Source organism: Hydractinia symbiolongicarpus, chromosome 1 (genome assembly GCF_029227915.1).
Source record: "Hydractinia symbiolongicarpus strain clone_291-10 chromosome 1, HSymV2.1, whole genome shotgun sequence".
Taxonomy (NCBI): Eukaryota; Metazoa; Cnidaria; class Hydrozoa; order Anthoathecata; family Hydractiniidae; genus Hydractinia; species Hydractinia symbiolongicarpus.
In genome coordinates this window covers 13559599-13580971 of record NC_079875.1, presented here as the reverse complement: position 1 = coordinate 13580971, position 21373 = coordinate 13559599, and the positions used below count along the sequence as shown (strand labels likewise).

General features: G+C 34.4%; 1 protein-coding gene across 2 annotated transcripts in view; it reads right to left on the bottom strand.

Moving 5' to 3' along the window:
* Positions 1-20986, bottom strand: part of LOC130641016 (uncharacterized) — a 33983-nt gene extending 12997 nt beyond the window's left edge. The window contains exons 1-7 of one of the 2 annotated variants that reach the window (XM_057447647.1): positions 19773-20986; positions 19223-19253; positions 17210-17446; positions 16563-16715; positions 8514-8704; positions 7642-7823; positions 6849-7029 (exon numbers count right to left, since the gene is read on the bottom strand). In XM_057447647.1, coding sequence (XP_057303630.1) covers positions 6849-7029; positions 7642-7823; positions 8514-8704; positions 16563-16715; positions 17210-17446; positions 19223-19253; positions 19773-19808 — 1011 coding nt within the window. In that variant the 5' untranslated portion in view covers positions 19809-20986. The remainder of the gene's footprint in view (positions 1-6848; positions 7030-7641; positions 7824-8513; positions 8705-16562; positions 16716-17209; positions 17447-19222; positions 19254-19772) is intronic. The other variant, XM_057447655.1, reaches the window with a different exon arrangement.
* Positions 20987-21373: the final 387 nt, after the last annotated feature.

Here is a 21373-nt window from a genome sequence, read left to right as displayed (position 1 = left end):
TTTATGCATTAATTTTTGTATGATCTTATTAAAACAGATACCAAAGATATTGGTCTAAAGTTATTCAGATCTTGCGTGGAGCCGCCCCTATGTAGAGGGATGACTTTTGCAACCTTCAAAGCATTAGAAAAAGTACCAGTTAAAAATGAGTTATTAATTAAACTGCAAAGAGGAATTACAATCAGATCAGCCACAGATTTTAACATGTTAATAGGTATACTAGCAGGACCATTTTGATTTTGAAAGTAGTCAAGTGTGGTCAGGTTTGTAGGCTTAGGTTTGTAGGAATTTTTGGCTAGGGACGAAGATTTTGCTACCTAGTTAGCCATATAGAGCCTTACTTATTACTGTTCTGTATGACATAAGAACTTTTATCCTACCCAACATTTATTTTAATGTTAAAGCTGTAGCCATTTAGCTAGCTCCCATCTGTGGCCAAAAAGTGAGAGTATAAAAATGCTGTTTGGCTACAACAATATTCTTAAGCAATGATTCTTACTCTATTTGCAGTTAGCTAGATAGATATATCTTTCATTATTTTCCTGAAAACTTTTTCTGCAAATAAAATGACTGAACAATTGTTATAGCTGGAGGGGTAACGACAGGCTCTCCCCTGTGTTTTCAGCTAAACCGAAGATGCGATGATGTTGTTTTGCAAAAGGATATTACGACTGTTCAACTCTGTTTAACTGTAATAAGCTGTTAGCCAAATGCTAGTAACAGACTGTTTTTTGTAAAAGCTTATTATGCCTTATGCGCATTTCCAAACGGTTTACATGTACTAAGGGATCAGCCCATTGTGACAATTAATTGTTAAACCTTTTCAGTAACCACACCAGTCCGGATGTGCAACACTCTTTACCTGGGCTAACCGCTCAGCCCTGTCTTAGCAATGGACTGTTTCTTGTGTTTTTATTTAAACAGAGTTTGCTAGAAAGTTTTTTTTAACAGGGTATTCTTCTTATACTAGGCGGGACACCGACGCGAAATGCCGGGGTAAGCCACAAGTCAAGGTGTCACCCGGTGTTGAACACTCTGTGAAGCGTTAAATAAGAGCCGGAAGCTGTGCCATACCATCAGGTGGAGTGCTTTAGTACAGGTATACAGTATGTTGTAACAATAGTTGTAAATTAAGTAAAGCGCATACACCATGATAGTGCTACAACTGTAACATATTTTTCAGAAAATAACTTTCCCAAACAATAACTGAAATAAAAACAGAGCTTACAAACCGTTATTACCCGTCATAGCAAAAACAATCTGTTAATAATAATTTATTTTTGCAGATTAAGTTTCTGTGAAAGTTGAGAAATTAATTGTGACACCGGACTGAGCACTTAGTAAAGTTAAACACTGTGGCACTGGTCTATAGGCATAATACCCTTTTCCGAAAACTTTATCTTTGGTTTAAAAAAAACCCACAGGAATAGCTCGTCGTCAACAGCAGGCAGAGCGTTTACCAGGTGAATCGTGTCAAACACATGAGCATACGGTAATACCATTTACATAGCATTACTCGGTCGTTTTAAAAAAATTATTTTTTTATAACACCTCTTGCAAAAACAATTCCACGCAACTTCGCTTCAAAAAAAAACACAGGGAGCAGACTGTTGTTACCCGTCTAGTTAAAACTACCGCTCAGGCATTTTATTTGCAGAAAAATAATGAAAGATGTAGCTACCTAGCTAACTGCATTTAGCATGGCACATAGCGCATGTACTCTCCATGTGTCATTAATAAACTTTTGACATTTGCTACAGTTTATATCACAGTAAAGTAGTAGCTAACTACTCAATTGCATATGATTGCATATTGTATGAAAACGATTACTTTGGACTTATCTTGCAGCCAACTGTATTTGGCTGTGCAAGTCACAAACCGAGGTGCAAGATAACACAAAAAGCAATAATGTTGGCTAACATAAAATTACATTTCTACGTTGGAAGCCAGAATCCTAAAATTGGTTTGTTTAAGATTGATATATGGCTAGAGAACGTGACAGTAACAGACAATTAGAACTAATGGTCAGATCTGCTTGCAAAATTTCGGACTGACATTAGGGCAACGTAAAAATTTTTGTTAAGGAGTATAAAGAGCTTTAGTTTCTAATTGGTCAATTGTATAAAACTCCGCTCCTGATTGGACCTTTATTTTAGCTGGAATCGTCCCTTTGCCAGCGAAGGCCCGACGGGTTTCCCCTGCGTATTTTGTACTTCGTGCGTGGTTAACACAAGTCGCTTTTGACGCACGAACACACAAACGGAATACGACTATTATTATAGAGACGCCCGTACAACACAATTGTACTAAGCTCAACTCGGTGTCACGATTCATTTTTTTTTTAATTTCACGAACACTTATTCCGCAAAAGATAATAATATCGACTGATTGTTTTGCTATGATAGAGTAACAACGGTTTGTAAACTCTGTTTTTGTTTCAGCTTTTTTTGGAGGAATTTTTTTATTGAAGAGTATGTTACAGTCGCAACAACAACAGTGTATGCGCTTTATTTGATTTACGAAATACTGTATATTTGTACTAAAGCGCTCCACCTGATAGTGTGGCACAATTTACGGCTATTATTAAGCGCTCCACAAAGTTTTCCACGCTGCGCACATCGTGAATTGTAGCTTACCCCGGCCTTTCGACGCCGGGTTTCTCGGTTAGTCTCTTTAATAATAGCCATATTCCGTTTGTCTGTTCGTGCATTTGTTTGCCCTTCTGTTACGGAAACACGAAGTGCGATATATAAAGGACGGGCAACCCCGTGGATTTTTCCACCGGGTAATTATTATTATTATTATTAATTTATTTATAGTTGACAAGTTTACAAGAAAATGTAGCTCTGAGGCTAATTAAAGTCAACTTTAAAAACATTAAAAACAATAAATAACTAAATATGAAAAATTTATAAAGAATACCGTATATACCATTTTTTTTTTAAATATTTTAAATAATATAAATAATATGTCAATAATATGTCAAGGCTATGTAGTGGTGGTTCCAGGAACTCAGTCAAACTTCCCAGGCAGGGGGCCGAGAGAAAATAATATGCAACCAGATAATAAGGCTAGAATATCCTCATATGACACCACCCCACTTAAACCGTCGCACCGCAAGACATGTTTAACTGAGTTCCCGCTCCACAACTGACAAAGGAAGACAACGGGGAAACTAAAGAAAACCTAATTCAGGTATAAAAGTTTTGCATATTCTGCAAGGACAATGGTTTGGAATCCAGTTTCTTATTTTGTTTCTAAACTCAATTAAAGTACTAGCGTTCCGATACTCGTTAGGCAAAGAGTTCCAAAGCTTTAACCCAACATTAGACAGTGTTTCGATCCCATATCTCACTGAAAATATTTTGTTACTCTTGAGTTTGTCCTTCCTCAAATTATACACTGGTTCAGGAAAAATAAAAAGTTCATTCAACATTTCTGGACCTGTTTTTGTTTTAGCTTTATACAGCTCAGTAACAAGGATGCCTATGTTCGTTTGGTGAATTGTAACGCTCCCATTTTTTGATAAAAGCTCTTCAAATGAGGATTGATAGTCTTGATAGATAATTCTTAGTGCTCTTTCATGTATATGGTTTTTCCCATTGTTTAATTTACGACTGTGAAACATCCATAATAATGGACAGTACGAAAAATGACTAGTGACAAAAGCATTAATAATCAGCTTTCGCTGATCTAATGTCATTAAGGAAGATAACCTTGCAAGCGCACTAACTTTCTGACCTGCCTTGTTACAGAGCTGATTAACATGTTCCTCGAAAGAAAGTTTGTGGTCTATGGTTATACCAAGCAGTTTCTCAGTTTGAGAATTGTGTAGAAGTTCATCACAAACTTTTAATCGTACATCAGTTTTGTTAGTAAAAAAATGTGATTTTTCTGGGTTGGCTTTCATACCGTTATTTTCAAACCAAATAAATATTATAATTGCTGCATATTCAATCTTTTCAATAACTTCGTTGATATTCTTTCCTATTGAAAATGGGGTTGTATCATCAGCATAGTTGACAATGTCCATATATGGGACAAAAAGGAAAAGGTCGCATGAAAATATATTGAAAAGCAAAGGACCCAAAATTGATCCTTGCGGTACGCCGTATTTTATTTTTGTCCATGCACTATAATTGTTGTTTATGCGTACTCGCTGTTTCCTGTCAATTAGGTACGAATTTATAAATAGCAAAGAGTTCATATCAAAGCCATATGCATGAAGTTTTGCTAGTAAGAGCTCGTGTGGTATGCAGTCAAATGCCTTAGACAAATCAGTTAAAAGCGCTCCAAATGTGCCACCTTTGTCAAGACTGTTTTTCCATTTTTCAATCATACTTATGAGGCATTGTTGTGAACTGTGCCCCTTGCAAAAACCAAATTGAAGTTTCGAAAATAATGGCTCGAAGAAGGTGTATATTTGGTCATACATGCATCTTTCATAGATTTTTGAGATGTTCGATAGGACGCTTACAGGTCTATAGTTCGCCTTTTCAGTGCGCAGTCCTTTTCTTGTGTGTAGGAGTATTATCTGCGTTTTTCAAAGATGTTGGAAATTCAGAACTTTTTAACGATTGAGTAAAATTTTCAGTAATGAATTGGCTAAAAATATCACTGTTTTCTTTGATGATGTTAGTAGGAATATCATCTTTCTGCTGCGCCTTTTTTGGATCAAGTTTTCGAATGTATTTTTCAACATCTTCAAATGCAGTTTGTTTAAAAGAAAATTTTGTGCTGCTTTTTGCGCTTTTTCTTATCTTTTCTACACTAGGATGAGATTTATATTTATATATTATCGAATTTATTTGATCTTTGGGTCTGTTTTCATTACTTGAAGGTTGTATATTTGATGACTTTATGCCTAAATTTTCAACAACACTGCCAAAATTATTGTTGAATATTTCAGTAATATCTTTATCATGAGATATTGTAGTCCCATTTTCAACTAAGGTAATATTTTCACTTGTAACTGTTTTGTTAGAGAAACATGGTTTTACTGTTTTCCAGAATAACCTATTGTCAGTTATATTTTTAACATTAAGGTTGTTGAAGAATTTGTATTTACTTTTTCTTATTAGTGAAACACAAAAATTCCTTTGTTTATTGTATGCTAATTTACTCTCTGGAGTTTTATCCTTCCTATGCTTATTTAAAAGTTTAATGAAAAAAAGTTTAATGATCTCTTTATAATTGCTTTGTTTATTTCTTTACTCATAAAAGCTGCCTGGTTATGACGTACATACCTTTTTTTTCGAGGAGCATGATTATCTAAGATGCTTAAAACATTGTTTTTGAAATTTTCAAAAATTTTAAAATCATCGAGATTTTTGTCATCATTTAGAGCACCCATTATATCATAGCGGAACCCATTATATCATGGCGGAAATTTACATTATTGAAATTCCGATATGCTCTATAATTTATAATTTTTGGTTTCCGTTTAGCAAAGTTGGCCTTTAAAACAGTCATTGTCAATTTATGAAAATCAGACAAGCCTGTTTCAATAGCCCTGGAGTGACAAAAAGATCTTGGGTGGTTGTCAAGTTGAGATCTATGTTCGTAGGGTTATCTATGCTTTTGAAGCATGTAGGCTCTTTTATTAATGAGTTAAGTTTATATGTTGTTAAAAATTCATTTACATGTGGGTTGCTAATTTCAGCGTTAAAATCACCCAGTATTACATAGTTCTCATATTTGCAGGAAAACGAATCAATGTTTATATAAACACACAACTAACCATTTTTTACTTCTTAAATTTAGTTCAATATAAAAAATTTCAAGCTCACTACTTTCACATTTGGGTTTTAAAAGTTTTGAGGGAATATCATTTCGTACATAGAGAATCATTCCTCCCCCATTGCCATTTCTGTCGAAACGGTATGCATTATAGCCTGGAATCAAAAACTGATTAGTAGGAAATGATTCATTTAATTTTGTCTCTGAAATTAAAAAGAGATCAAGGTCTCTATTAACTTGATCAATAAGAGGCCCAAACTTAACAACTAGGGTAATGACTAGTCTCTATAAAAATAGCCTTCATCTGTCTGTTTGTGAGTCTGTTTGTCTTTTTGTTACGGAAACACGAAATACAATATACAAAGGACTGGGGAACCCGTGAATTTATCAACGGGTTACCGACTAGTCTATTTTATAGTAGCCGTACTCAGTTTGTGTATTCAGAATGGTTGTCCACAGCTTTTTTTAGGTCTGAACAATTCATTATGCTGACGGGCGAACCCAAGTTATCTTCCACAATCGTGTTCCAAAATGTTTTAGAATAACTGCCTAATTTTAAAAATAATATCCATGAGCAATAATTTATGGCTATTTTATATTAGATCCACGGACTTTAAACTTAACACCTAGGACTTTAAAGGTTATTTGGTCAGATCACAAACTTCAAAGTGTGATAATTCTTTCTGACGTCAGAATGGTCCATTTTTTTGATTTCCTAAACCTTCGCGGGCCATTACGTTAATTGTTCCACAAGACAAGACAGAAACTGCGACTAGTTTTTTTCCACGCTTCCAACGCATCTGCCAAAGCAGAAGTCCCGCAGCTTTTTTTGCCAGCCATATTCGGTAGGCGAAAATAGTCCATGAGTATAGAACTAAATCGACAACAAACCACTTCACAAAAAAATCTGTAACAATTTATTAAAGAAAAATAACAGACTAAGTGCATGCAGTGAACTTGATGATGTTCAACATTAGTCAACTAGACAACACGTCAAGAATCAATTTTTAATTTTGACAATAAATCAAATTTAATTGCATTTAAATAATAAGACGTCAAACTATTATTTCCAAACACCATTTAAATTTAAGTCGAAATAATTATCATACCGTGAGTCGCAATGCATTTTCTTGCACATATATGGAACCCGATCCACAATCCTTCACAAAAGATATCTCAGGCAAATCCTTCAAATTAACAATCGAGGGAAAAAGTAATTCCAAGGTATAATTTGTTCCCGTTGCATTCCCTTCGTTGCTAATTTGTATGTCTGAGACAGATTCTGTATATCTAAAAACAGCAAATTCAGTTCGTAAGTAAAGGTTTAAGGTCTTTCAAAAGATACACTCTAATGCAACATCCTTTTCCTTGTAATTGTAATCTCCGTTCTAGAGACGTCAATGTATTGAATTTCGACCGTGCCTTCAGCCAACTTACTCCAATCGATAAAATATATCACCATTGAATGTCTCCCTCAACCCTCAACCCTCCCCCCTACAATTAGGTAGCATAGGTAGCATTATTTAGTTCTAATATTTTATACAAGTAATATTAACTATGTATCAATTTTTCCTAGAGCCTTACTTAGGCTGGCGTGATGGTCAGTCTTCAGATTTAGAGGGATAAAAATAGGCAGTTAAATATCTTTGGTATAAGAGCCATCTACAATTAATTTTACCGGTGGTATAAGAGTAACACCACCACAGAAAAAATAAAGAGATGTTATTATCAAGAAAATTAATTCTATTTCACACTCTTTTAATAACGATCTGGCTAATTTGACGCTTTTGACTGAAACGTATGCGTTTGCGTATGTTCGTGCGCCCAGTTTGCCTTATACAAACCAAAGGAAACATCGCCTTGGTGCGCTGAAATAAAACATTATGATAACTGATTACGTACCCAAATGGTTTTTGACCTCTGTTAAAATGAAACCAAGGAAGAGGGTGCAGTGTCGCACGGGATTGGTCGTTTCCTTGCATTTGAGTCATAAAAGCATGACGAATGGATATTCCATAATCAGTTCGGTGTTTCACAATAAAAGCCACAAATAGTATGTCAGTGTCTTCTGAAGAGTCTCCCATCTGAAAAATAGAAATAGGAAATCGTATTTATTATGCTGTTGGTTAGTCGATGTTAAGTACTACTTAACAGAATTAGAGTAGTAGAAATCTTTTGTTTATCCACACGCCTTTTAAGATTTATTGTTTTTTTTTTGCTTCTTTTTCTTTTGCAGTTTTTCAATCTGAAATTTTCTTCCGAAAAATATCCTTAATTAAAAAAAATCGGAAATCTTCTTTAGGGGATGAGATGATGAAGATTTACATGGTTGGGACCAAAAAACGATGCTGTGAACAGTAACAATGCAAATCTATCGAATACTTATTTCCCATTTTATTGTTTTCTAGTTATCGTAACTGGGGACAGAGGCAAAATCTTGTGCAAAATAGTCTTGGGCAAAAAAATACAAGTAACATTTTTTGCATTAAAATGCTTTTATTTAACACACACCAGAACAACAGCAAAATCCATAAGTGAATTAATATTCACTTATGGATTTTGCTGTTGTTTTTTTCCATGGTTATACGAAAACAAGGAGCTAAATAATTTAATAATTATTTAGCTCCTTGTTTTCGTATAACCATGGAAAATGTGCGTGTGTTATCAGAACGTGTTAATAACGTACCTATATATAAATATCTCTAACAAAAGGTATCTTTGCCGAACTAGACAAAGATATCAGGAGCTGCCCATGCTAATACTAGGAAACTTACCTCAAAATTTGTTGCATATTGCAAGTGATTTCCAATGATATTTGCTTCGTCTACCAGATAAAGATTTTCTCTATGCCCCCAGAGTTGGTATTGTACTCCAAAATCATCTTTGCGTTTATTCCAGCCACCACTGCGGGACGGAAGATTATAGCCGTCTTTAGAATTTGTAATGACTCCAGTTATGGCTGATGCTAAATTAAAAAACGAAAGCATAAATTCTTTAAAAGTAATGCTATTTTTAAAACATACCCAAAACACAATTAAGGTTGGGTCAATTTAAGCCCATCAGCGGCACGAAAGCTGAAAAAAGTTGCAGATTTCCACCTGCTGGTTATTCCACCCACAAACAATATGTTATAGACGGCTATTGTTGGAGCATATCAAAAATGCGAGCAAGGAACGGGAAGCAAGAAATGTCAAACGTTTCACAATTAACTCAACTAATGATTAGTATCTATTGTTAGCCCGTGGAAATCCATGATTAATACCGTAAAGCTTGGTTCATACATGTCTTAAAGTTATGAAATTCTGGTCGAATAACTTTGCCATAAGTATTTGAGTACATTTTTCATAAGTACCTGCTGGCGTTCACACGAAAAACAGAATTCATAAATTTTTGAAAGACTAGAAACAAGATGGAGAATATTGGTTTAGGAGTAGTTTGTTGTTTTTCGTTGCTTGTTTTTCGTTAACGTAAAAGGCGAAAAGAAGTCGAAAACAAATTGTGAAAACGAAAAGAAAATGGGTGAAAGGATCTTTGAGAAAAGAGAACGCCTGGGAGATTATCATCAATTGTTCCAAGCAATGAAATTAGGTGACAGGGAATACTTATAACAGTAATTCAAAATTGACTTGCATTCTTATTGCCTTATTCTTACTAAAGGTATATTAAAATGTCCCCAGAAAGAATTAAAGATCTTTTAAGTACAGTTAGTCTTCGTATAAAAAAAAGAAGATGCAAACATGAGAAAATCTATTTAAGTGCAAGAAAATTGGTTATAACTCTACGATCTCTGGCAAGCTGCGATGCTCAGCAGTCGATTGCGCACTCATTTCGTATTGGTAAATCAAAATTGCCACAAATCGTAACAGAAGCATGCGACGAGATTTACGAAGCACTTTCAGACTATTTAACTCCGCCAACAAATGATAATGACTGGCTGAAAATTGCAACAAGTTTCAACAATATATGGAATACGCCACAAAGGATTCTTTTGCCTTGCCCTGCTCGCAGTTTGGGATGCTAACTGTTGCTTTACTATGTATTAAGTAGGGCAATATGGCAGTAACAACGATAGTGACGTATTGCTACACTCCCAGATGGGTCAAATGTTTGAAGATGATGAGCTTTTCAATCTGCCCAAAAGTAAACCACACGAAAAATGGCTTATGAGACCTTTTCCGGGCCCATTATCTACTGATGGTTTGAAGGTTTACAGCTATCGGCATTCCCGTGCAAGAAGGTCGATAGAAAATGCATTTGGTATCTTGTGTTCTAGGTTGAGAATTTTTCACAGACATTGGTCAACTGATAAAAAAGCCGAGAAGTATGTCATAGCATGCTTAGCTTTACACAACTACCTACGACAAACGGACAATGCTTTTTACTCTTCACAAGGATTCATTGACTCGGAAGACGCCAATGGTAGAATTAAACCTGGTCAATGGAGATCAATCGTTGAAAACGGGGATAATAGTTGCTGTTTTTAAAAGTTAAAAAAAGATCAGCGGGTGCGGTTACATGGGTGATGCTAATCGTATGCGCGATAATTTAAAAAATTATGTAAACTCATACTTGGGCAGTTTGCCATGTCAAATGGATTACGTCCACCGGTTTACCTTACAAAAACACTAAACTGATGTTTTACGTTATTTCTAAAATTTCTTATATTTTTATTCAACAAAAGTAGTTAATATAGTCAGTAATGTTAACGTTTTTAATCTTCCATAGTATTGTTTCCATATTCTTATTATTGCTTTCAGTGCTCGTGTGATATGGGATATTATAAAGCTCGCTCATATATGGGCCAAATTAGTGTTGGCCACTTGGTTAATTGGTGTTAATGGGGGAGAATTAATTAGTGAGCTTAATTGGTGAGCTCATCAAAGGTTGCACGCTTGGCCTATCGCAATGGCCAATGCTGTATCTGAAAACTTCTTGGCGGATATCATTGGTAGCTTTTAACTGATCAAACTTAGGAAACTCTCTGATGTCTGCACTAAGAGATTTTAAAAACAGATCTACCATATCATCTTTGTTTACTTGTTGATGTTCTAATGCCTTGTTAACATGTTTCATTGAAGTCAACTCCGCAGCTTTAAAGGCATCATCTTGTTTGTTCGTTGCACTTAGCTTTCTTTTTTGACGGTAGTTTTGTATCAGAAATGCTGCTGTTAATAATTTTTCTTTCTTGAGAAATTGACCCATCATCATCCTCAACTTCTTCCGTATTTTCACTGCCTTCTGGAGTGAATTCGTTGTCACTATCTATCTCTCTTTCACTGTCAATGAATGAAAAGTTTCACTGTTACGTCTCAAAATTGATTTGCCTTCCCTGAGCGCCATGAAATCGTCCAACCAGCATAGACATTTATATGATTCCAGAGCATTTTCGGCTTTTTTAACTTCCTGCAATGATGTCCCAGATTTTTTTGATACTTTTAAGTCTTTTTCTTTTTGATGTTTTTCTTTTTAAGACTTTCAAATAATTGCTTAGCCTAAAAGAGATATAAATAAGAGAGTTTATATTTGGAAAGGTTTCCCCTTCAGATACAAATACAGTATACAAATTACCATTTTCAGCGAATTCTAAGTTCTCAGCTACGTTTTTCCAAGCGTTTTGTATAACATCTCGTTCCTTGTGACTTGGATCGGAATGCCAGGGCTAATGCAGCCAATCCTGGAATTTGCTTTTCAGATGCGATTCTATTTATTTTATTATTTCATAATTTAAAAAAAATAATTAAATTACAAATGTTTTTATTCCGAGATTCAAAATTCGAAATTCAATTTTTTATTCCTAGACATTCAATTTCGAAATTCGCGGACGCGCTACAAAATTCCCAGAAGTCTTGTTTGGTAATTTCCCACCTTGTTGGTTTGTTTATCTTGCTTTTAAAGATGGTGTCTACACGAGTGTTCTGTTGCATTATGTGTAGAACTTCTTTGCTTGTTTTTTGTTTGCTTATCTCTCTTCACCTTAACCATTGCTTTTTTTTTGAAAAACGTTTGGTAAAATTCGTTAAATTTGCTTTGGAAACTCTCCCTCGCCCCTTGGCCCAAAAGTCGTAAACTACTGCCATGGTCATATTTGTCGTGCATTGCCGAGTAAAATCTTACTTGCTCGGCTAACCTTTTCTCTTGTATTGGGAAAATATTTTTACTTGTAGCTCTTTTCTCTTTATTTTCGTTTGCAATTTTAAAAATCAACTCACTCATCTTTTAAAAAACCCTTATAAAATTTACAAATCCGCACATTATTCTAAAATAAAATTTAAAATCAAAACTTTTTGTTTCTAAAAAATAATCTAGCACTATTCTAAGACGGCTTTTCATAAGTTTATCCGATACCTGCTGAAGTTTACTTTATTTTCGTTTGCAATTTTAAAAATCAACTCACTCATCTTTTTAAAAATCCTTTATAAAATTTACAAATCCGCACATTATTCTAAAACTAGTCGTTAGCCCGTGGAAAATCCACGGGTTTGCCCGTCCTTTTTATACCGCATTGCGTGCTTCTCGCTATTGCGCAGCTAAGCTACCATTTTGCGTGACAGACAGACAGACGGACGGACAGACGTATACAGGCATTATAATATAGATAGAATTTAAATTCAAAAGTTTTTGTTTCTAAAAAATAATCAAGCACTATTCTAAGACAGCTTTTCATAAGTTTATCCGATACCTGCTAAAGTTCACACGGGAACAAATTTATGAAAATTCATCATACGCAATACGATTAGAATAACTTTAGGACTCGTGTGAACCACGCTAAAGAAAAGTTCAACCGAAGATGGTAACTACTGGCAGCTACCATCTTTGACTCACGAAGAATGAATTACATAAATTTGTAATTAGAACAGTGCATTCAAAAATGTGTTAAAAATATCACATCGTTAAAACTCAAACATAAAAAAATAAAACTTTTTCATGGGATATAAGCCGTGGGCTATGCAACAATATCGTTCAGTTTCGTTGTCCAAATTTGGTGACCGATATTTTCTTCCAAAAGTTCATAGAGACAATGTTCTATACGAGAAAAAATGATGCTACCAACTCTGTAAACCAGCAGTTTTTTCAAAAAATACAATTATAATGACAAGATTTTCGACGATCTGACACGTCTTTCTCTGCCCTATTTAGCAGTTTGTTTTGATCTAAGAACCACCATCTATTATGCCCACTGCGATTTTCAGTTGGTAAAATATCATTTTGAAAAAAATGCTGACCACGCGATTTACAAAGTAAACAAACTTGAATGAGCGCGAAAGAGAAATGGAAAACGAAAGCTTTTGTTTTATTCATTCGGATTGTGTAGTAAACGAAACCCTTGAACGTTGTAGTAGTGTAGGATTGCGTAGAATTATAGAATTTAGGAAAGAGTGGATTAAATTAAATAGCGTAGAGTGTGCAATTGCCCAAACTTCTTACGATGTATTTCCCAAGAGTGAAGAAAAGGAACTAGAAAACAAGGAATTTCCGCCTCTGTGTTATCACAGAAAATGTTATCAGTTGTTTACCAACATCAATAAATTAAAACGAACGAAAGATAAAAAACAAAAGGAACTTGAAATTTCTAGGGTTTGTGATGTTAAAGATTTCAGCTGCAGAGTTAGTTTAATTGTGTGTAGCTATATTTTATATGTATTCTTTCTGTAATTCGATTTCTCCATAGAATTATGCATTCAAAAAAACAAAAGATGATATTGTACCTCCTGCAAGAAAAAGTTGCAGAATTTCTCAGCCTACGAAAATTTCTGAAAGATCGAAGCATGTTCTAGCCTCGGAGTGTATTATTTGTGATAAGAATATCATTTATAAAACTGAAAAAGTAAGAATATTTATTTATAGCACATTATTCGAACGATCGAATGATCGAATAATATTCGAAACAATTTATTTTTAGATTAGTGGCAAGCGAACTCGTATAACTATTCACGAGCTGAGACACTGACATGCGGTCAGTTGAAGGCTGCGGCTGAATTTAATAATGACGAGCGAATTTTGACAGTGCTGAGAGAAAAAGATTGTGTTGCGCTCGAAGTAGAATATCATAAACCCTGCTATAAGCTTTATGTTAAAAATCAACAAAATAATTTGACGCAGTGCGAGTCTTGCTATGAGATGTTTTGTGAAACTTATGTCAAAATGGAATTAATAGAAGAAAAAAAAAATTGTCAATATGACTACTCTGGTTAGAAAATTTAGATATATTGCTGCTAGACAGGGTAGCAATACTTTCAATTATAAAGCTTCTAGACTGCGGTTAAAGTTACAAAAAGACTTCCCTGAACTCGTCTTCTATCGCCCAAAATTTCGCAGAAAGAGCTACAATGTCTATCTAAAAGAATATGAGGCGGGGGACATGTTAGAATCTGCAGATATAACAGAAAGTGAAGGTACAACATCAGAGAGTTCTTCCAGCGACGAAAGTGAGTGGGGTGATAACGCGACGCGAGGGATTCCGAGCAACTATCTCTACCATGCAGCATTTTACTTGCGCAATGTCATCAAGGCGTCAGAATCGTTCATCGTAAAAAGAGATGTTCGAGAATTTGTTCCTCCATTACTGTACAATTTCATGGCTTGGCTACTCAATATGAGTGACGAACCTAATTTTGAGACACGCATTAACATCAAGGACGTGAAAGACGATCGAATCATTTTGCTGCTATCACAAGATCTGATTTATAACGCGACAAATGGGAGAACAGTTACACCTAAATCAATGGCCTTGTCGATGGCTGTAATACAACTAACTGGTAGCTCCAAGTTGATTAATATTTTAAATGGTTTTGACCATTGCATTTCCTACTCCTCTGTGCAACGTCATGATACTGCATTGGCGGAAAAAGCAAGCTTGCGTTCGTCTGATTTACCAGAAAACGTCGATCGCAAGAAATTTCCCACCGTTGTTGTAACAATGCTGACTTTGCTGAGGAAACTGAGAAGCAAACACACATCACCAACATGATCATGATTCAAAATAATGTCACAGACAATCAAACAAGTGTGTCATCAATAAAAAGATCACAAAGAAAAAGTCTTGATGTTCCTTTAAATGATTTGATGTCTTTTAAATTGGGTAAAAAAGAAACTTCTACTTTTTCTTCTAATGTAAATCTAACGAAAATAGCATATGAACATCACGCCTTTACAGGTTGCGATTCAGTTAGCTCCTTTCATGGAAAAGGAAAAAAGAAATGCTTTGACGTAATGAAAACCAAGCCACTTTACATAGATTTTTTTCAACCCTCAGAGATGTAGCAGATGCTACGGAAGAGAGCTATAATAAAGCTGCTGTCTTTGTTTGCAGTTTATACGGTTCTCAGACAGTATCTTCAACAATCAATAGTACAAGATTGTACCTTTTCACTCATGGAAAATACAGCGAAGATCTTTTGCCACCAACAGACGATGCCTTGCGCTACCATCTTTTAAGAGCTATATACCAAGCTTTTATCTGAAAATGACGCACTGTTCAGTTCATTCCAGATATTAGCATAACCGACCATGGCTGGACGTTGAATAACAGCTCGCTTGTAATCAAATGGCTCGATCAAAAACCTGCAACACAAGCATTACTTCAAACAACAACGTGCCAATGCAAAAAATCATGCACCAACAATGCTTGTGGTTGCAGAAAAAACGGTCTTGAGTGCTCCAGTTTATGTTTATGTGAAAACTGTGAAAACGCAAACCCTCTTGAAGCTGATGGTACTAGCACCGAATCATCTGATAACAACTCAGAGAGCGATGAGGACATAGATTTTAACGTTTTTTAATATATGAAAGCAGCGTTTTAATTTCATTTTATTTTATCGGGTAGCATTAAGATCTTCGCTATGATCTTCTGAGACTTAACATTCTTAATATTATACTTTCTAACAATCATAAAAGGCTTAGGCAAGAATATAATAACTAATGGCGACAAAATTTTGTCCATTTACAGCCAAAATGTTGCTTTTTCATGTTATCGAGTATCGATACATAACGATATCACACGATAAAGGAATAATCGCTTGTTAAATGCATTTTTTTTAAATATTTTTGCATTAAGTAAGTTAGTTGTACGTACTTTTTAAAAAGAAAAGTTTTGGCTTTGTTGTAATGTTATTATTAGTTAGAAACGCGTAAAATCGATAATGCACTATATCACACGAAAGCACATTTTGAAACCCTTAATTACACGAAAACTGCGGGGTATCGAAATTGGTAACATCGATAGTATAAATCAGTACAACCCAAAACGCTGATTTAACCAAAAAAATATTGGTCACCAAATATGGGCAACGAAAATTATTCTAGAGAGCTTTTTATTGAACATAGCCGACGGCCTAATATTAATTTAATGCTTTTTATTTTTATCTTTTTTAAAAGGATGTTAAAAATATAAATCTTTTTATACAGAAAGAAATAAGCAACTTAGAATATACTCACAGGAAACTTTCTTACAAAAAAAAATCCTTCATATGTTTCAAAAATTACGTATCGCTTTGAAATCGCCATTTTGGATTCCTAAATACGCCAGGAAAAGACGAGAAGTTATTTTTTTTATTCTACAGAAAAAAAAACAACACAGAAAAAACACTAAACCAATAAAGTCCTCCGTAAACGGATGAGAGTAAAAACAAGTTTTTTACACAAATGGAATTATAGCTTTGCGCAGTACAAGCACCAAGCAGCGATATGGAACATTTACTAATTGGTTTTATATGGGCTTACTCTTTGCCAGACTAATTTAAACATTGACTTTAATATCAACATAATCGATTTAAAACATGTTGTTACTTTAGATTCATTTCTAACATACTTTCTAACATACTTACGCCGCCTCTTTTTGTTAGGCATGGATGCTATATTGAGTGTTTGATACGAAGGATTAAACATATTAGTGTATGACATGCTAAAGACGTGCTCAAACGTTGTTCCCGCTTCAATCTCATATTGTTTCGGCAATTCCAGTAAAGTCAGTGATAACTCTAAAGAATGGAAGCATGTTATTAGTCTAACTTTACAACGCCTAGCGGCGTGTAGTGTAAAATGTTCATTTGCGGCCCGCAGTTTTGGCAACTGTATATCAAATGCTGTTCATTACAAGACATGCTAGCGATGCATAAAATAGCACTAAACGGAATAGAATTTAAAAGCAATATAAAAGGTCGGGGATCATTGTGGTAATATTAAAGAGCTCTATTTTGTTGTTTAAGAAGCCTCTTATATCACAAAGATTGTAGTCGTAAATTTACGACGCCACAAAAGTTACCAAACAAACTCCTCTCACCGCGTTGACTACAATGGTGTTCTCGTTTTATTTTCATATGACAACTGGAGAAAAGGAACTAAATGTTTGTTACCAGTATTTTTTAAAAGACACAAAATTTAAAGTTTTAAAGTTTTTCCAACTTTAATTTTTTTACCTGCTTTTCGTTTTTTTCTCCTAATTACTTTATGCCTTCTAGCAACATTCTCTTACCTTCAACACGAGGTCCGAAAAAGCATGTTTTTGTTCCATTTGGACTTATGGGTATGATATCCGTCATGTTAGCCAAGCATCTGCACACGTTTGGGTGATAAGATATCCCATTGTAGAAGTTATTATTATGTTCCATTTGGTATCTATAGCAATCATTTAAACATTCATTCATAGTACTAGCACTTCTGCTATAAATTCTTGCAGCAACTGGAATTCCATCCTCTTTGACGCATTGTGCTAAAATTCCAAAAAAGCTTAAGGTAAATTACCAACCAAAATATTTTACAAACATTGTGTTAAGGTAACTCTTTGGTGCATTTTAATAATAGAAATACTCTGTTGGTACTCGAGATACAAAAGCTCCATTATAACTGTGAAATAATGCATATTAATCTTCAGCCGACATTCTGCCGCATACGTCTCTTCCCTTGCACTTTATTTTCAATAAACGCTTTTTTGCTATGTGGCTTTTAACTATAATAGTTACTGAGTTTTCATAATATTCTGTTAAAAACCTGTCTGACAAGTTTTTAGTTCCCACGCTTGCCAGAGCTAGATTTAGTTGTCACTCGAAAATGTAATCCGCGTTAGAATTGTGATTAGAACTTCAAACTTTCACCATAACATAACTTGATCAAGAGGAATCATTTTATAACGTTTTCAGAAGTAAAAAGCCCAATTTCAAATTTTTCGGGATTATACTTAAAAAGCCGGAAAATTCGGATATTTTTGACGACTTTTCGAATTTTGTCATGTAAGATAAGTAGAAGCGGGAAAATATGTTAAATAACCTTTATTTGTCTTTCATAATCTTTAAACAGACTGTTAAAGGTTTGTTCGGGAACAAATGGGTTTTTTATTTTTGGGATTTAAACACTGGTATTTTCGAAAAATTTTAGTCTTTAGATGACTTTACAGAAACAGTGCTGACATAAGCAGATATTGATAGCCACCATTTTTTTCCTCTATTGCAACACTGCAGCTGCGTCAAGTTATATTCCTTTTAAAAGTTTCACGGCACTGGTGCTTAGATGTGCCTTTTCCTTTTTCTTTGACATTATTTTCATTTTTATTTTTCAATTTAAAGTCAGCAATGTCTTCAGGACAGAATATAACAAAGTATGGAGATAGGAGGGGAAGGAGAGGTGACAGTCACCTCTCCTGAAGTTAAATTCTTTGTGTAGCAATATAGAAATTCTATAAACCTATTTTAATGTTTAAGCCACCTAACATCCCACGAATATTTCATCCATGACAGTAGCCTGAGTAGCGTTTTCAGTTCATAAACAATTTATGTAGAACAGTGTTGGTCAACGTATTTCGACGCGACAGTGGATTAAATAAATATTTTTTTTTCTATCTTATTTGTAGTGCCTAGCCTTGAGCCGCTGGTAAAAATCACAGGGACTAGTCAGTGGCCCATGAATAGATCCAACGATTCGTCCGTCCTTTACTTAGCGCATTTCGTGTGTCTCGCAACTGTGGTTACCATTTTGCATGACAGGCAGACGTATACGGGTATTATACTATAGATTCACCTGTCCCAATTCGCTGCTACAAACTGCCACTCACAGACAGCGAACATTGTACCGTTTGAAATGTGACTTTCTGTGTTAAAAAAAATGTGAGACATTGTTGGGTTTCATATTACGCCAAGTACGTTAGTGCATTTTAGTTTCAAAGTAGCGTGTAATTTGCAGACGGGCGACCCTGTGGATTTTTCCACGGGTTAACGACTAGTCTATATTATAACTTTCTGTTCGTGAGCCAAAAATGGTAGCTGCGAATAGCGACGGGTGAATTCCCGTGGATTATCAACGGGCTTTGGACTAGTTAATTCATTACTGAACGTGATTGATGTCGATGCAACATTTTTTTTCCTCTAAAAGATATCGATCCTTTTAGAACAAAATATACATATTAAATATGGGTTTTAACAGTACGATGTTATAAAAGGGTGTAATCTCCCTTGCCACCTCAATATTACTTTGATCATAAATAAGATATACTTACGATATGCATCAACTTTCTTGATCACCTCTACCTGTTAAAAAAAAGTGAATCATGCTTATTATGATTTTTTCAGACCGTACTTATAACGACCTTTCTTATTACTTACGTTTACTACGCGTCAGTTAACACCTGTCAGGTGCTAGTTGTAAAATAAGATTTTCTGGATAATTTTATAGACTGCATGTTGTTTTGTTGCTTCTACATTGTATTCTGCACAATGAAGGGACAAAAACAAACGTTTGGAACGTCGACAAGTATTTTAATGCGCAGGATACAGATAGGATTAACGCCAGTTAGACGCCTAATGGATGCGGAGCCTTCAGGAAGTATTATAAAGGTGAAATAAAAAATAAAAAATTTCCCTTTTTAACAGTAAAAGTTAAAATAAAATATTTAAAGTAAAATACAACTTCACGATATAAATCTGTCTTCTTAATTATCACAACATGTGTAACTTTTTAATGGCGAGTTCCCAATGTCTAAAGTGAATTCATTTTTGACAAAGAAGAACAAAAACTAGAAAGAAACAAAAAGAAAAAAAATGTCTTACCATTAAAACGATCAAAATATTTTTAGGCAACATCATGTTTTCATTTTCAAAGGTTCCAATGAAATGAGAGTGAAAAAAAAAAACATATTGATAAATGTATATTGAAAATAATGAATTTAGCCTTTTAATATTTAGTTACAATTCAATTCAGGATTTAATGCTTGTATACGTTGCTCGGACGTTTTTCGTAAGTAAATATATATCTCGGAAAGTCCACTATACTTGTTGCCACCGCAGTCATGTATAAGCATTAATAATCTGCTAAGAGATATTTTGAATTTTCAATGACGATATCAACAAAAAATAAATCAAAATTTAATCTTATGAAAATTACAGAATATGTCCGGTCCTGCCTGAGGTCACCTTCATGCAGCTAGCTAACACGGCCACCACCAATTTTGTATTTTGCAGTTTATCGGTTTAAATGAATAAAAAAATAGTCAAAAAGCATTCATTAATTTGTATACCACAATTTTTATTAAAAGTAAAATAATTAACAAAGAGCGAAAACAGGGTGAACGCTTATTACAGTAATATGTGTTACGTTCTTAGGGGCGTAATGCCTTTAAAAAAAAGCTTTTACTGGAAGTTCTAAAGCTAATCGTGATCAAAAAATAGCTGCGAGTGTAATCTAACCACACCTAAACATTAAAAAGTCTATCGAGACTGCTGTGACATTGACACTCGAATGTACAGCTAATCCTGCTACATTAAAAATAGAAACAAAAAACGTCAGAAAATCTTTTGGAAGGTTGTCCCATTTACAAACACTTGCTTGTGTCTACTACTTTTAGCTAGTAGATGAAGATAACACAGAAAAGCATAGATTTGGCTAGATTAAACTGCATTTATAGCAAAAAACATAACAAAACTCTGTAATTATAACCTCTCACTAAAATTTTATTGAAACAATTACACTCTTCTGGTTATTTTTGTGGTAAAAAAGATTCAACTGATGCACTGCTACCTTTTCGGTACTGTACGCTAGTTGTTGTTTCAAATAACGCTGGTTTACTGAAGAATCCACATCAGGGTCCACAAAGGCCCCGAAATATAGGGGAAATGGTCATGTTTTTGTGACTGCAATTAGTACATTTTAAGAGTTTGGATAACCTCCCTTAGTTGAGTAGTTAAAAACACTTAGTACGAATAAAGTCGGTCACATGACAATTACAATTTATGCCTTAAACGACGATTGACAGCAATAATTTTAGCTTACAAAAATTCAAAATAATTTTCAGATATTTTTCAGGTATTTTTTTTAGATATTTACTTTTTCATCTAAATTAATTATTAGTTATTATGTGATTGTTATTTTCAAAATTAACAGTTACTTATTCTGATTATAAATATTTTAAATACATTCTGTAAGGAGAAGCAACTCTTTGAGATTCTATTGAAACAAACAGCGTGGTTCTGGCAGGTGTCTGTATAGAAAGTTAGTTTTAATCTTTGACAGCGAATAAATTATTCGTAAATTGAAATCTGCGATTATGATTGGTTTTGATAAACAATTGCATTTATTCTTTGGTTGGTTAATTTCCGAATGAAAAGTTTGTTGTTAAAGCAATTACTTTTCAAATTTTAAAAGTGCTCAGTTG